Raw genomic sequence first — 14,000 nt, 5'->3', positions numbered from 1 at the left:
ACCATTAAGAATTAAATATAAATTTGGCATTGGATGGTATTATAGGGATAGCGAAGATCACGGTGTCTACTGTCGACAATTTACTACAAGTGCTTCCATGATTTTATTGGTGTAACAGGGCCGATAAGAGGGGAGGAGTGAATTGCTTGAAATAGAAAAATAATACCCTCCTCGTGCTTTTAACTCTTACTTAAAATGCAACAGTAATAATTAAAATAAAAGTGACAAAAATAAGGAAGAGACTCAGAATTGACTTGGTTACAACGTAGGTGGTTGTTACTCTAAGGCGGTTGCAAAGCGCACTAAGAATCTACTTCTCTAAAGGCGGAGAAGCCTTTTACACACAATGAAAGCTCAAACAATTGCTAGGAAGTTAATACAAGAGTTGTTGTTTCATTTACTACGTCTAGGATCTTTTTATAGCCCCTGGAAAATCTCATCCATAGCTTGAGGGCGCCTCCAAAGGCTTGGAAGGCCCTCCAGCGTGGCGCAGTGATAAAGTTTTATCCACTGCGAAATGACAAGTTTAACTGGCCAAAGGTGCCTTCCATAGCCTTGGAGGGCGCCTTCGAACTGTTCATATATCGAAGGCACCTTCCAACTATGGAAGGCGCATTCCACAGAAGGCACGGAGGTGCCTTCAACAGCCTTTGAGGGCACCTCTAGTAGTTCTTGCAACTTCATTTCTCTCCTTTGTTGCTACGATCTCCTCGGTGATTACGACCACCGGAATAGGCTCACCCGAACCCAATTTCTAGCCTTCTCCTCAAGCAGGCTTCCACTCTGGCTTCTCGTCTCTCAAATGTCGCATACGTTCTTCTTGTCCACCGGTGTACTCTTCCACAGCCTTTTGGTCCCTCAGATGTACCGAACCCGTAGGCTCCCTTCCCGTGCCATCCTTCTCGCTAACCGAGTCTTCCGATTGACTTCCTGTGCTCCTAAGCTCCCGCACAGTTAGACACATGGATCAAAACCAAACAGGACCTAACCTAACTTGGTTGATCACATCAAAATAACCACGGAGTCCAACAATCTCCCCCTTTTTGATGTGCATCAACCCAAGTTCAAGTTAGGGTAAAAAACGAACAAGTCATAGTAATTTCAACATAAAACATTTAAGTATAAAGTTGCAGATAAAAGAAATTGAAACATCAAATGTAATTCAAATTGATCAAAAAATGAGTTTATAAAAAAATCTTAACTCCCCTTAAACTTGTACATATTCTTCCTCCTTGGATCACATAAAAAAAACAGGGTACAAATTTTCAAGCTAATTAAAACAATTTTTTGAGAAAAAGATCTAAGTTAGAAATTTTAAAGTTTAAATAAAAGCATTGAGACTAAAAATTTATGAAAATTTCAAATAATTGACAAGAATTTAAAAAAGCAATATCTTACTTTACATGCTTATCAGTTTGTCAATTAAATACTCAATTCATTAATCGACTTCGAAGCTATGGCGAAGCACTAGGTCTTCTTGGTTATTGGATCATCAATCACTTCTAGACAAAGCCTCTTAAAGAATTAAATATTTAATTTTTGTCTGAAATCCTTAAATCCAAAAAAAATTTAATCAAAATAAGACTTTAGAATCTAATATAGGTTCTTTCCTACTGAGTTAATCAAAAATTTAGGGAGAATATAATTTTTCAAAATTTTTCTAATTTGGCCTTGGTGATGTCTAATATACCAGTTTAACTTTCTATAAATTCTAAGTTTTGATTTTTGAAAGTTATTAGCTTTTAAACATGCATCCTTTTTTAAGCCGTTAATTTGCAGCTTTAATTTATCATTTTCTTCCTTTAATTTGTTAAATAATTCTAAAGGACATGTTTTTGTTAAGTTTAATTTTAACTCAGCATTTTCCTTTTCTAATTTAACTAAATCTTTAATAAGGATCGTAATAAACTGAAAGGACTACTTGGAAGATAGAGCACATACCTTACTTACCTCAATTTCTGATGCTCCCCCTTCATCGCAGCTTTCTTCTTCTGATGATCCTCCCCCTTCATCTATGTCATTTCTGATCTGGTCTTATCTTCTTCTTGGTGGATTGTTGTTAGAGCAAGTCCGGTGTAGGCTTCGACTTCATATTCGGAGGACGATGATTCATCCCATGTAGCCTTCAGACTCTTGCATTTAGAGGATGCTGGTCTTTGAGACTTTTCTTTCTCCTTGTCCCTTTTCTTCAATTTTAGACTGTCATTCATGATGTGCCCTTCTTCATTGCAGTTGTAGCATCGGACCTTCCTTTTATTTCAGTAATCCCTCTTTGTTTGCGATTTAAACTCATTAGACCGAATAAATTTATTGAATTTTTTTACCAGAAGGGTTGCTTTGTTTTCATCAACTGATTCATCGGAGTCTAAATCATTCGTTCTTGCCTTCAGGGCAACATTCTAACTGGGTCCTTTTCTTTGTCATGCCCATCGAGATTCATGTAATTCGAAAGTAGAGAAAAGACTTTCTAAGGTACTTACCTTGAGATCCTTGGATATGTAGTATGAGTCTACTATAGATATCCATTCAGGTGTTCTTGGGAACGCATTTAAAGCATACCTTTAGGTGTCCCGATTCGTTACCGTTTCTTCAAGGTTTGTTAGTCCGGTGATTAGCTCCTTGATGTTGGATCAAAAAGAATTTAGATATCTTTACAATGACATGATATTGTCCATTTTGGGTCTAAGCCCTCATGATTTTGCTCTTGGGCTCTATCCAAAAGGTCTCATGCCAATGGAGATATCTTTTTCTTATAAACCCATGATCTTTCTCATGTGCTTTCAATGTGGGACTATATTTGCAACCTTGAAACCCCAACAATCCCCCCTCAAACAAAGGATCACAGACTCCCTAAGGTCCGATCCTCAACCCGTTAGGACTTCCTGCCCCTCAGTCCACTCGACCTACTAGGACTTCCTTGCCTAGTCGCAATTAGGACTTCCTGCCCCTCAGTCCACCCGACCTACAAGGACTTCCTTGCATAGTCACAACTAGGACTTCCTGCCCCTCGGTCCACCCGACCTACTATGACTTCCTGCCTAGTGTCTGGTTCTCTTGATCCGGATACGAGACCCCCCACTTCTTTGTTCGAGGTCAATATTCCACCCACATGGTTCGATTGGACCATGACTGACTTCCTTGCTTAGTCGCAACTAGGACTTCCTGTCCCTCGGTCCATCCGACCTACTAGGACTTCCTACCTAGTGTATGGTTCTCTTGATTCAGATACGGGACCCCCCACTTCTTCGTTCGAGGTCAATATTCCACCCACATGGTTTGATTGGACCATGGCTCTTGTGCACAGTCGACGGTTAGTCCTTCTGGCAATCCAGGCTCTGATACCAATTGTTGGATCGAAAAGAATTTAGATATCTCCACAATGACATGATATTGTCCACTTTGGGTCTAAGCCCTCATGGTTTTGCTCTTGGGCTCTACGCAAAAGGCCTCATGGCAATGGAGATATCTTTTTCTTATAAACTCATGATCTTTCCCATGTGTTTTTAATGTGGGACTATGTTTGCAACCTTGCAACCCCAACACTTGATTCTTCCGTGTAGTTGTGCTACTGAATCTCCTTCTTCCATCCGGAGGTTCGTCAGTTGATTTCGGAGCACGTCCCGTCTCGTGAGCATTATTTCGGAAGTTCCTTCGTGCAACTCCAAGAACTTCTCCCAAAGCTCCTTCGCTAAGTCGTAATCTCCAATCTGATTTACTTCCTGGGGTGGAAGCACGCTAAGCAGGTGGAACTCGGCTAGTCCGTTCGCTACGAAATCTGCTTGTTCCTTTTTGGTCCACTGATATTCTCTTGTTTCTTCTCCTTGGGGGGTTTTTGAAGCTACAAAACCGTATTTAATTATTAAAAGAATTTCAAAGTTGGTTTTGAAAAATACCTCCATTCGTTTCTTCCACGACGCAAATTCTCCTTCGAATTTTGGTGGATAGATCATCGATTCGGCCATCATCTTGATCTTGATGCTTCAGTTAGCATTTAGTCCTTCTGAGATGGTTGAGCTCTGATACCACTTGTTGGCGCAGCGGGGCTCGCAAGATGGGAGGAGTGAATTGCCTGAAATAGAAAAACAATACCCTCCTCGTGCTTTCAACCCTTACTTAAAATGCAACATTAATAATTAAAATAAAAGTAATAAAAATAAGGAAGAGACTCAAAATTGACTTGGTTACAACCTAATGGTTTACTCCAAGGCGGTTGCAAAGCGCACTAAGAATCTCCTTTTCTGAAGTCGGAGAAGTCTTTTACACACAATGAAAGCTCAAACAGTTGCTAGGAAGTTAATACAAGAGTTGTTGTTTCATTTCCTAGGTTCAGGGGTTTTTTTATAGCCCATGAGAAATCTCATCCACAGCTTGAGGGCGCCTCCAAAGGCTTGGAAGGCGGCTCTAGTGTGGCGCAGTGGATAATGTTTTATCCACTACAAAATGGCTAGTTTGACTGGCCGAAGGCGCCTTCCATAGCCTTGGAGGGTGCCTTCGCACTGTTCATGAAGGCGCCTTCTAGCCTTCCACAAAAGGTGCAGAGGTGCCTTCAACAGCCTTTGAGGGCGCCTCCAGTAGCTCTTGCAGCTCCATTTCGCTCCTTTGCTGCTGCGATCTCCTGGGTGATTTCAGTCACCGGAATAGGGCTCACCCGAATAGGTCTTCTCCTCGAGCAAGCTTCGCTCCAGTTTCTCATCCCTCAAACATCGCCTACGTTCTTCTCGTCCACCGGTGTATTCTTCCGCAGCCCTTTCGTCTCTCGGATGCACCGAGCCCGTCGGCTCCCTTCCCGTGCCATCCTTTTCGCTAGCTGCGTCTTCCGCTCGACTTCCTATGCTCCTAAGCTCCTGTACATTTAGACACAGGGATCAAAACCAAACAGGATCTAACCTAACTTGGTTGATCACATTTAGACACAGGGGTCCAACAGACTTACCCTAGAGACCGATAAGAAATTTCCGTAGAATCGAATCGGTCACCTCTAGAATTAATTGGGTAGTAAGAATTGGACATCTCGGTTGTAAAAAAAAAAAAAAAGATCGCACTCTAAATTATAATTATAAGTCATGATAAACCTTCATATCCTTAGAACTTTTTAGTGAGAGGCATAAGCATTAGAGTTACACTTCCAACTCGTGTATTGAATAAGTTGAGCTCAAAGAGTAGTTCCTTTTATAGAATAAGAATTTCTTTCAAAAACTTTAGATTATTATTCAATTGTTAATTGATTGTTTCATAGCTTTAATTAGAATGTGTTCTCAATCATTGAAATTTTCAATAACCTTATTTTATTTATTAATTAATTAATTTTCAATGATTAAGTATAATTGATTAAGTATAATTAATTTCCAATGATTACGTATTATAAGTATAAATGATTAAGTATAATTAATTTCCAATGATTAAGTATTATTAAGTATAATTGATTAATTATAGTCGTATGAGAATTGGCATGCATGCGTATTTTAGTTAACATTTGGGTACATGCATGTGTTCATAAACCTTAATTACTCACGTGCGAACTAACACTTTTATTAAATCATATCGAAATAATAAAAAATATTAATTTTTCATCCGCCAAATATAACTATATAGTTGTTCATGTCCATATTCTTGGACTAATTAGTTAGCAAAAACCAATTTCCAACAATTTAATCCCTAATCCTTTAATTTTCTAAATGAAACTCAATTTCCTCGTAATTAAACTAATCAAGTCTATACATAGGACGCTAAACTTCATCAACTTCTCCACACTAATCCATCTCTATAAAGGATGCTAAACCTCTCTACTTAATTCTCCACACAATCAATCAATCTCTATTCTTCTTAATTAATTAATATAATTCTCATAATTAATGGTGAGCGAGCAGTTTAATCATCAATTAATTCTAATTAAACTAGCTATATATGTATATCCATTATCAAATATCAAATTATGACCTTTAGGACTGACTCAATTGATAAGTTGGTGGCAACATCTCATGACTCAATTGATAAGTGCATGATATAATGATTGTAATGATTAGAGAATCGAAATTTGACAGAGAATTTCATTATCTTTGTGGGTCACTATACATATACTTGTCAATTTAAGTTCCTATTAAAGTCTTACTAATCAATAGTATAAGATAGTCATGAAAGGGTCGTGACTATACCGCGTTCAAATACCAATTCACAGATTGAGACAGAGATGTGGCTACATCAGTTACTTTTACTTTTTTTTTTTTTTTTTTTTTTGTCTTTAGTAAAAGAAATAGAAAAATAAATAAAAGAATATAAACTAAAGCTGTCAAGGATTTAAGTATCTTACGAGCCATAACCAATATTGTTTTTTTACTTTTTTTTAAAGAAAAAGAAAAAGAAAAAGAAAAGAAAAGAAAAGAAATTAAATACGTAAATTAAATTAAATCTGACAAGGATTTTAGTTCGTCACAAGCCTTTAATTCTAAAGAAAATTGGATTTTCCATTGACAATTAAGTTTACAAATTTTAGTTGGATTGCAGCTTGTGTGAGAGGTAGATTAAGGATATTTTATGTTGCGGGGTAAAGCATGATGTTTATTCTACTCCATCGATGAGTAAAAGAATACTTTGCTTTGCTTGTGGCAATGGCGAATGAAAGATGCTGAAGATGGTAAGAAAGAAAGTTTGCTTCAGGGGTGGTGTACATATCAAAACTAATTTGGTTCACAACCACTCTCTCCGCATTTGCATAAACTCATTCACTAGCAAAGAAAATCAGAGGTTGAAGAAATTATGTCGGTGTTCCAGGAGTGAAGCATCTATTGCTGTAGGTGTTGGAGTTAGGAAGGTGAGAAGGTGCCCCTTCCCCTTCCTCTTCCAATATAATCACCTTCCTTCATAAATGAAGGAAGGGGAAGAGAACTTCTACACCTATATAAGGTCGACGAAGCAATTTAAAGGGAAGAGGAGCACAAGAGAGAAAGGAAGAGGGGACTTACTGTATGCGAAGTTCGAAAAAGGGTTCATCCCATATCGAAAAGGTCTCCGTACAAGGTTCATTCGTGTGCACAAGATTGTAAGTGGGCAAAAAAGAACATTCAAGATTGGTTTGTCCAATCTCGCAAGAAGGATTTGGTTTGTGAACCATGAAGAGCTTTCCGATTTTGTGATCATTCTTCCATCAGCAAGTCTTGCCGGCGCCGATTGCAGATCTGCCGGAGATCACTGTAAGTTTTTACATATTTTGTATTTCTGTATTTTTCATGCTTAGAACTATCAACAATGGTATCAGAGCACAAATTGTAAAAGCATGAAAATAATCTGTATTACTTTGCCTGGAAATCACAACTTTGTGTTGGAAATTTCCTTCCGAGCCAGCAAATGGCTTGCGAATGATCGCTGCAAGAACTAGCAATCGGATTGTGCGCCAGCGGCTGTGTTACGTGCTGCCAACCATGTCAGAAAGAACTGGCGATTGCTACCGACCAAGTGTTTGTCACGTAGAAATGGTCGTAAACACCGACGACCAAGTCGGGAGGATAGTCATAGGTGTTCTTGGCCTGCTAGCGCTAGAAACGACGCTAGAAAATCGGCAGCTGATTGTCGTAGTCGGCAACCACGCCTCTACATGGGGCGACATAAATGGCGTTGATGTGCTCATGGGCATGGCTTCAGTGGAAGAAGTGGGCATTCTTCGGCGTTGGACAGAAGACGCCGGCTGGAAGGTATGCCGGCGACGACATTTTGGATCTGGCGAAGGATTCCCGTCTAGCCAGCAATGCACAAGTGGCCGAGATGCGTTGAACAGCCAACGACGACGTCGTCGAGCCAACGACGACGTTGTCAAGCCAAGGACGACCAGTATCCAGCGCTAGAAAGGATCAGCGACCACCGTTGTGTTGGATCGAAAGCGCTAGAGGGGGGGTAAATAGCGCTCGTGGCTATTTCGTTCGTTTCGGAATCGTAAAACAATCGAGTAGATAAACGCAGTGGAAAAATAAAAGAGCACACGCTAACACAAGTTGGTTACTTGGTTCGGAGCCTGTGGCGACTCCTACTCCAAGGCCCGTGATCGTTGATCGCTTCCGGTGGGCAACAACTATAAGCTCGAAAGTGGTTATTACAAACTAAGTACAATGTAAAAGCAGTAAACAAACTTTATACCGACAACAAAATACTGAAAGTTGAAGCTTTGGGTCGTCGGGATCTCATTGCAGCACTTCGGGATCGTCTCGTAAGCAGCTTGTAGCAGAAAGATCGCTTGGAAGAAGTTGTACTGAGCTGCTGTTCGAAGTCCCCTTATAAACAGTGCTGGAGGCGCCTCCAAGGCTGTCCGAGGCGCCTCCAACGAGCCGATTCAGCCGCGTAGATCAACGCAGACTCCTTCTGCGCTTATCCTCCTCAAGGCGCCTTAAAGGCCAGTCCAAGGCGCCTTGAACCCCAACTCCAAGGCGCCTTCAAGTCCATCTAAGGCGCCTCCAACGTTTCTGGATAGTTGGCTTCGGCTAGCACCCGAGGTGCCTCCAAGCCCCATGGAGGCGCCTCGGACACTGTTCATCCGAGGTTTGAGTTGCTCCTTTGTTCCTGTAAATTGTATTAGTCTCAAACACAAACCCTGCAAAACAAAGTTAGCACAGAAATAATATGATCGATATACTTGACAGTCGTCGGATTGTCCGGGTCTGACTTTGGATTTCCAATCGGAAATCCTAGGTCGACCCGACGCCTACTGTTCCCTCAACGGGGAACGCGTCCTCACCTACTCCACTCAGGATATTTACCTGTTGCCAGTACGATCCTCCAGATCGACTGGACTTTTGCTCAGCGTTTGAAGCTTCTGGACTTTCTGCTGGACTTCTGCTTCCCGGCTGGTCCAGTCTTTCACCTGGTTCGCAACACCAGGACTTTCCACCTAGGGTTACCCCCAATAGGACTTTTGCCCGAAGCTCCCGGCCCGTCAAGACTTTTCGCATAGGGTTACCACCCCCTATGACCTAGGGTTACCACCCCCTAGGGTTTTTCACTTGCCTAACCGCAGCTAGAACTTTCCTGAAACACTTAATTAAGTGCATTAGATCACAAGACAACTTAACTTTGAATTCCTTTGCCATTATCAAAACAACAGTCGATCGTCGGATGCTTCCCGCACCAACACATTGTATGCTGGTGATTGGCCTTTGTGGCTGACAACCACGTCTGTCGTGGTTGTGTGGAGGAGGCATGTGGCGTAGTGAAGAAAAAGGTCGAATAGTAATTTTGTTCGTCAAACTTACTGTTTGAGAAATTGTTTGATTATTGCATGTTAGATTAAGTTTGTGTTATCAAACTTACGTTTCAATTAATTGATGCATGTAGAATTAATTATAATTGGGATTATTAATTGCCTCAATTAATTGGGTTGAAACTTTTTGGTCGGACTTAAACTAGATCTGGTTCACTGAATCAGACCGACCATGTTGGTTTAATCAGAGAATTTTGGCCCAATTTGACCTTGATTTAGTTCAAATCATTAGTTGGTTTAACTAAACTAATTAGATTTATTCTAATGGGTCAGACTTAATCAAATAGATATTGATTTGATCAAATGGACCTGAGTTTGATCAATAAGTCTGAAATTAACTTAAATGGGCTTAGATTAACAGAACATAGGTAAGAAATCCCAGTCCAGTTAGATTAGTTCTAATGAGGGCATTTGAGAAAGCTCAGGATCTAAATTCCCAATCAACCGATCAAACGGATCAGTCGATTTAGACTCTTGAAAATCAAGAAGATTTATTTTTTTGATTAATAATGTTGGTTCTATACCTATATAAATTAAATTAAGCCGGTTTTGTACTGATTAGTTAGTTTTGTACTAATTTATTTAATTTCAATTTAAAGATGACATGGATGATTACCAGTCCTTGAAACTCGAATAAGAAGAGTTTCTAATCCTGGATAATTATAGGATCTGGATGTTGATTTGTTCACTGCTGGAGAATCCTAAGGTGGTAGCACACCAAATATGGAGGCTCTCCGAAGGGAGAACCTTATATGCATAGTTGTGTGTGGAGCTACTTCACCATGAGTTCCTAGAGAAAGATCTTGAAGAATTTGAGAAGGATCCTGAAGAATCTAAAGAGGTTTCTGAAGAAGTTTCGATGATAGATCAAATTGAAAATCTTGAAGTTGGTCTATTTGAGATTGTCTCAAATGAGTCCAGGCTGAAGGGGATTATGTTGGCCACTGCACTAGTGTCTGTCCTAGTGGGAGTGGTGTCAGCCTATCTAGTTTGTAAGAGTTATGTTATTGTTACTGTTATTATGTATGAATAGTATTAGTCCATTTAGTTCATGTCTGTTTGTTATATGTTAACAATATGCGACATGTTTATATGAATGATATGTTCATTCATATGTTGATTACTCTACATGATACATGAAAAATGATTAGTTCATTTTATTAAATAATTAGTTTATTTAATTAAAGAAATCATGATAGAATGATGATTAGTTCATTTGTTGGGATGCATGTAATAGTATTGATCAATGTTCATTTGATTGGACCATACAAATGATGAGTGGAAACGTAGTTATCACTTGATTTTGTAAACCAACTCAAATTAATATTGAGTCAATTATAAATTGCATGCATATGAATTGCACTGAATACTAAAAAATATGTTTATTTATGTTAGATCATGACAAATAAGAACATCATAAGCTAAACTTAATAATAGAGAGAAATTATATGAGAATAACTACAAAATCTGACAACTCAAGATACAATATGTTCTTGAAGAAAAAGAAGTTCTAGAGGCTATAAATCAATTCATGGATGAACCAGCTAATGGTTCAACAGCACAACACAAATGTAACATTGATGCCTATAAGGCATGGAAAAGGAAGGACTCTATTGCTAAGGGAATATTAATTAGTTCAACGGTGGATGACCTGGTATTTGAGTATGAGCCATTACCATCGGCTCATGCTGTCTGGGCAGCCCTTAGAGAGAAGTACAGTGGAGTAAGTCTGAGTAAGCTCCCATCAGCTAACTATCAAGTTTGATAGCTGTAAAAAAAATGCTCGAATGTTACCATGTCCCAACATCTCAGGGAGATGGGTATAATGATTCGAGAGCTTAAGATTGTTGGTCATGCATTGACCGATGAACAATAGGTTCAAGCAGTTATCCGTTCCCTTCCTGATTCTTGGGATACAATGAAACAGAATCTGATCCATAGTAAGAGTATCAAGACTTTCACTGTTGTCTCATGCCATGTAGAACTTGAGGCAGAGAGGATTGAATTCGCAAGGATTTCTGGTCAGGCTTTTGTAGCTGAAGGTTCTGGTACCAAGAATAAGAAGAAATGGTTTAAGAAAGGAAAGGGAAAAGGAAATGAGGCTAGTGTTGTTGCTGTAAAAAAACCAAATCAAGAAGAAAGGAAAGAAATATGGACAAAGACCTAAGTGCAAGTTGACTTGCTATAACTGTGGCAAGAAGGACCATTTTTCTTGAGATTGTAACAAGCCTAAAAAGGTATATCCATTTTTATCTTCTTTCCACGAGTACTATGTTGCAAGTGCAGTGTTGTTAGCTGATTCTTACCCTTTGTGGATTATAGATTCGGGAGCAACAAACCATGTAGCTCGGGAGTGAGTTACATTTGTAGAGTACCGACGGGTACCAGCTGGCAACAAATGGATCTATATAGGAAACAATGCAAGAGTTAAAGTTAAATGAGTCGACACTTGCAAACTCAACCTCTGTGGTGGTAGTGTTTTGTTTCTACATGATATCCTGTATGCTCCTAAAATTTGACGGAATCTTGTTTCCGTTATAGGTCTTCTTAATTTAGGGTATTGTATTAATTTTTATAGCCGGAGTGTTGAACTTAAGATTGACTCAGTGTCAATCGGATATGATTTTTTATCAAATGGTTTTATGGTTCTTGATGTAGAACTAGATATCAATTGTGCTATTGATGGTTGTTTTTCAAACATTGCTCTAACTAGTGATGTAGATATAACTAATGAGGTTTGACATGCTAGATTAGGACACATAGGACAAGAACGTATGAATTGGTTAGCTAGAGAGAGTCTATTGGGCACTCGGGCTAAGATTCACTTGTCTATATGTGAGCATTGTCTTGATGGAAAAACAACTTGGTAACCATTTGGTAAGGCTATAAGCACTGAATCATCATTGCAATTAATTCATTCGGATATCTGTGGTCTAATAAATGTGAAGCCTAGACATGGAACTTCCTATTTCATTACATTTATTGATGATTTCTCTCATTTTGGTCATATATATTTGATTTCTCATAAGTATGAAGCATTAGATTACTTCATTCGTTAAATGAATGAAGTTAAGAATCAAACGGAATGTAAAGTTAAGACTTTACGCACTGACCACGGAGGGAAATATTTGTCTAATATGTTCAAGACAATATGTAATGATAGCGGGATTATTAGACAACTAACAATCTCATGAACTCCACAGCAAAATGAGATTGCTAAAAAAAGAAATAGAACTCTTCTAGATATGGTTAGATTTATGATGACGCAAAGTAATTTGCTGAGATGCATTATTAGTTGCGGCCTATATACTTAACAAAGTATCTTCAAAGTTAGTTTCATCTACCTCAAATGAACGTTGGACAAGCAGAAAATCGGATTTAAGTAATCTGAGACCCTGGGTGTCAGCTGCTTATGTTCATGATAGTTCTCACTAGTATAGAAATTGGGACTTAGGGATAACAAATGTATCTTTATTAGATATCATAAGATCTCCAAAGGTTATGTTTTCATAGGTGAGTAACTAGATGAAACCATCTCCGAAATAGATTCGAGAGATGTAATTTTTCTCGAAATAGAGTTCCCAACCAGAGGTGATGTTGATAAAAGTATTCCTCTTTGAGAGGATGAGATATTATCAACAAGAAAGGTGTCAAAAGAGATGCCTAAGTCTTGTCAACCTAGTGGGAGTGATTTGCCAAGTCATAAGTTGACTTCTCAACAACCCAACTTATGAAGAAATGGTTTGATATTGAGAATAAAGCACTAATAACACTCTCAGCTGATACAATAAACCTCAAACGGTAAAGGAAGCATTAAGATGCTTCGTTAAGAGAAAAAAGAAAAGGGGTAAGTTGCAATGGATGAGGAAATGGATTCAATGAGAAAGAATTAAGTTTGGGATTTAATCGATCTTCCTCTGGGCTGAAGGGCTATTGGGAATAAGTTGATTCTCAAAATCAAGAGGAAAGCGAATGGAACGATTAATCAATACAAATTAAAGTCCGACTAGTTGCAAAAGGATATATTCAAATGGATGGTATTATTTTTGAAGAGAAGTTAGTACATCTTAGGAGTGAAGATCATGTAAGATCGATCAAAAAGGCTTTTGAGTTTATCTCAAGAGGCTTATATTACTAAGATGCTACAACACTTAATTGCAACATTGTATCCCAATACTCCTGAAGAAATAGTCAAAATGAAAAAAAAAAAAACATATGTCAGTGCTATTGGTAGTTTAATGCGGACTATGTTGTGTACTTATCCTGATATAAGTTATGATATTGGCTTAGCTAGTAATTTTTAGTTAAACCCAAGATTGAGACACTGGAAATTGGTAAAGAGGATATTAAAATACCTCAGAAGGACAACAGATTATGTATCTATTTTCAAGGATCTAAGATGAGCCTGAGTGGATACATAGATGCAGATTGGACAGGAGACCTTGATGACAGAAAATCCACATCTGGGTATACCTTCTTGCTAAATGGTGGCGCCATCTCATGGAATAGCAAGAAGCAGGTTTATGTAGCCATGTTGACAATAGAAGCTATATGGCTAGACTTGTGTAGTCTTGTCGACAATAGAAGTTATATGGCTAGGCTTGTGTAGCCTTGTCGACAATGGAAGCTGTGTGGCTTGTGCATCAGTTGTGCAACAATCTATCTAGTTGAAAAGGTTCCTAAAGCATTGAAGATTGCTGAGGACAGTGGGAGTCCTATTACAGTGTACTACAATGGTTAAGCTGAGGATCCCAAATGT

The 14,000-nt window shown here is 38.8% G+C and overlaps 1 protein-coding gene across 2 annotated transcripts in view; it reads left to right on the top strand.

The window, feature by feature from the left end:
- The first annotated feature begins 6,664 nt into the window (after positions 1 to 6,664).
- Positions 6,665 to 14,000, top strand: part of LOC122017181 — a 75,207-nt gene continuing 67,871 nt past the window's right edge. For both annotated transcript variants that reach the window (XR_006121287.1, XM_042574720.1), the window contains exon 1: positions 6,665 to 7,187. Coding sequence is in view for 1 of the 2 variants with exons in the window: in XM_042574720.1 (XP_042430654.1) it covers positions 6,863 to 7,187 (325 nt within the window). In the remaining variant the exon portion in view is untranslated. The remainder of the gene's footprint in view (positions 7,188 to 14,000) is intronic.

This window comes from Zingiber officinale, chromosome 8B (genome assembly GCF_018446385.1).
Source record: "Zingiber officinale cultivar Zhangliang chromosome 8B, Zo_v1.1, whole genome shotgun sequence".
NCBI classification, from domain to species: Eukaryota; Viridiplantae; Streptophyta; class Magnoliopsida; order Zingiberales; family Zingiberaceae; genus Zingiber; species Zingiber officinale.
This window is presented reverse-complemented; position numbering and strand designations above follow the sequence as displayed.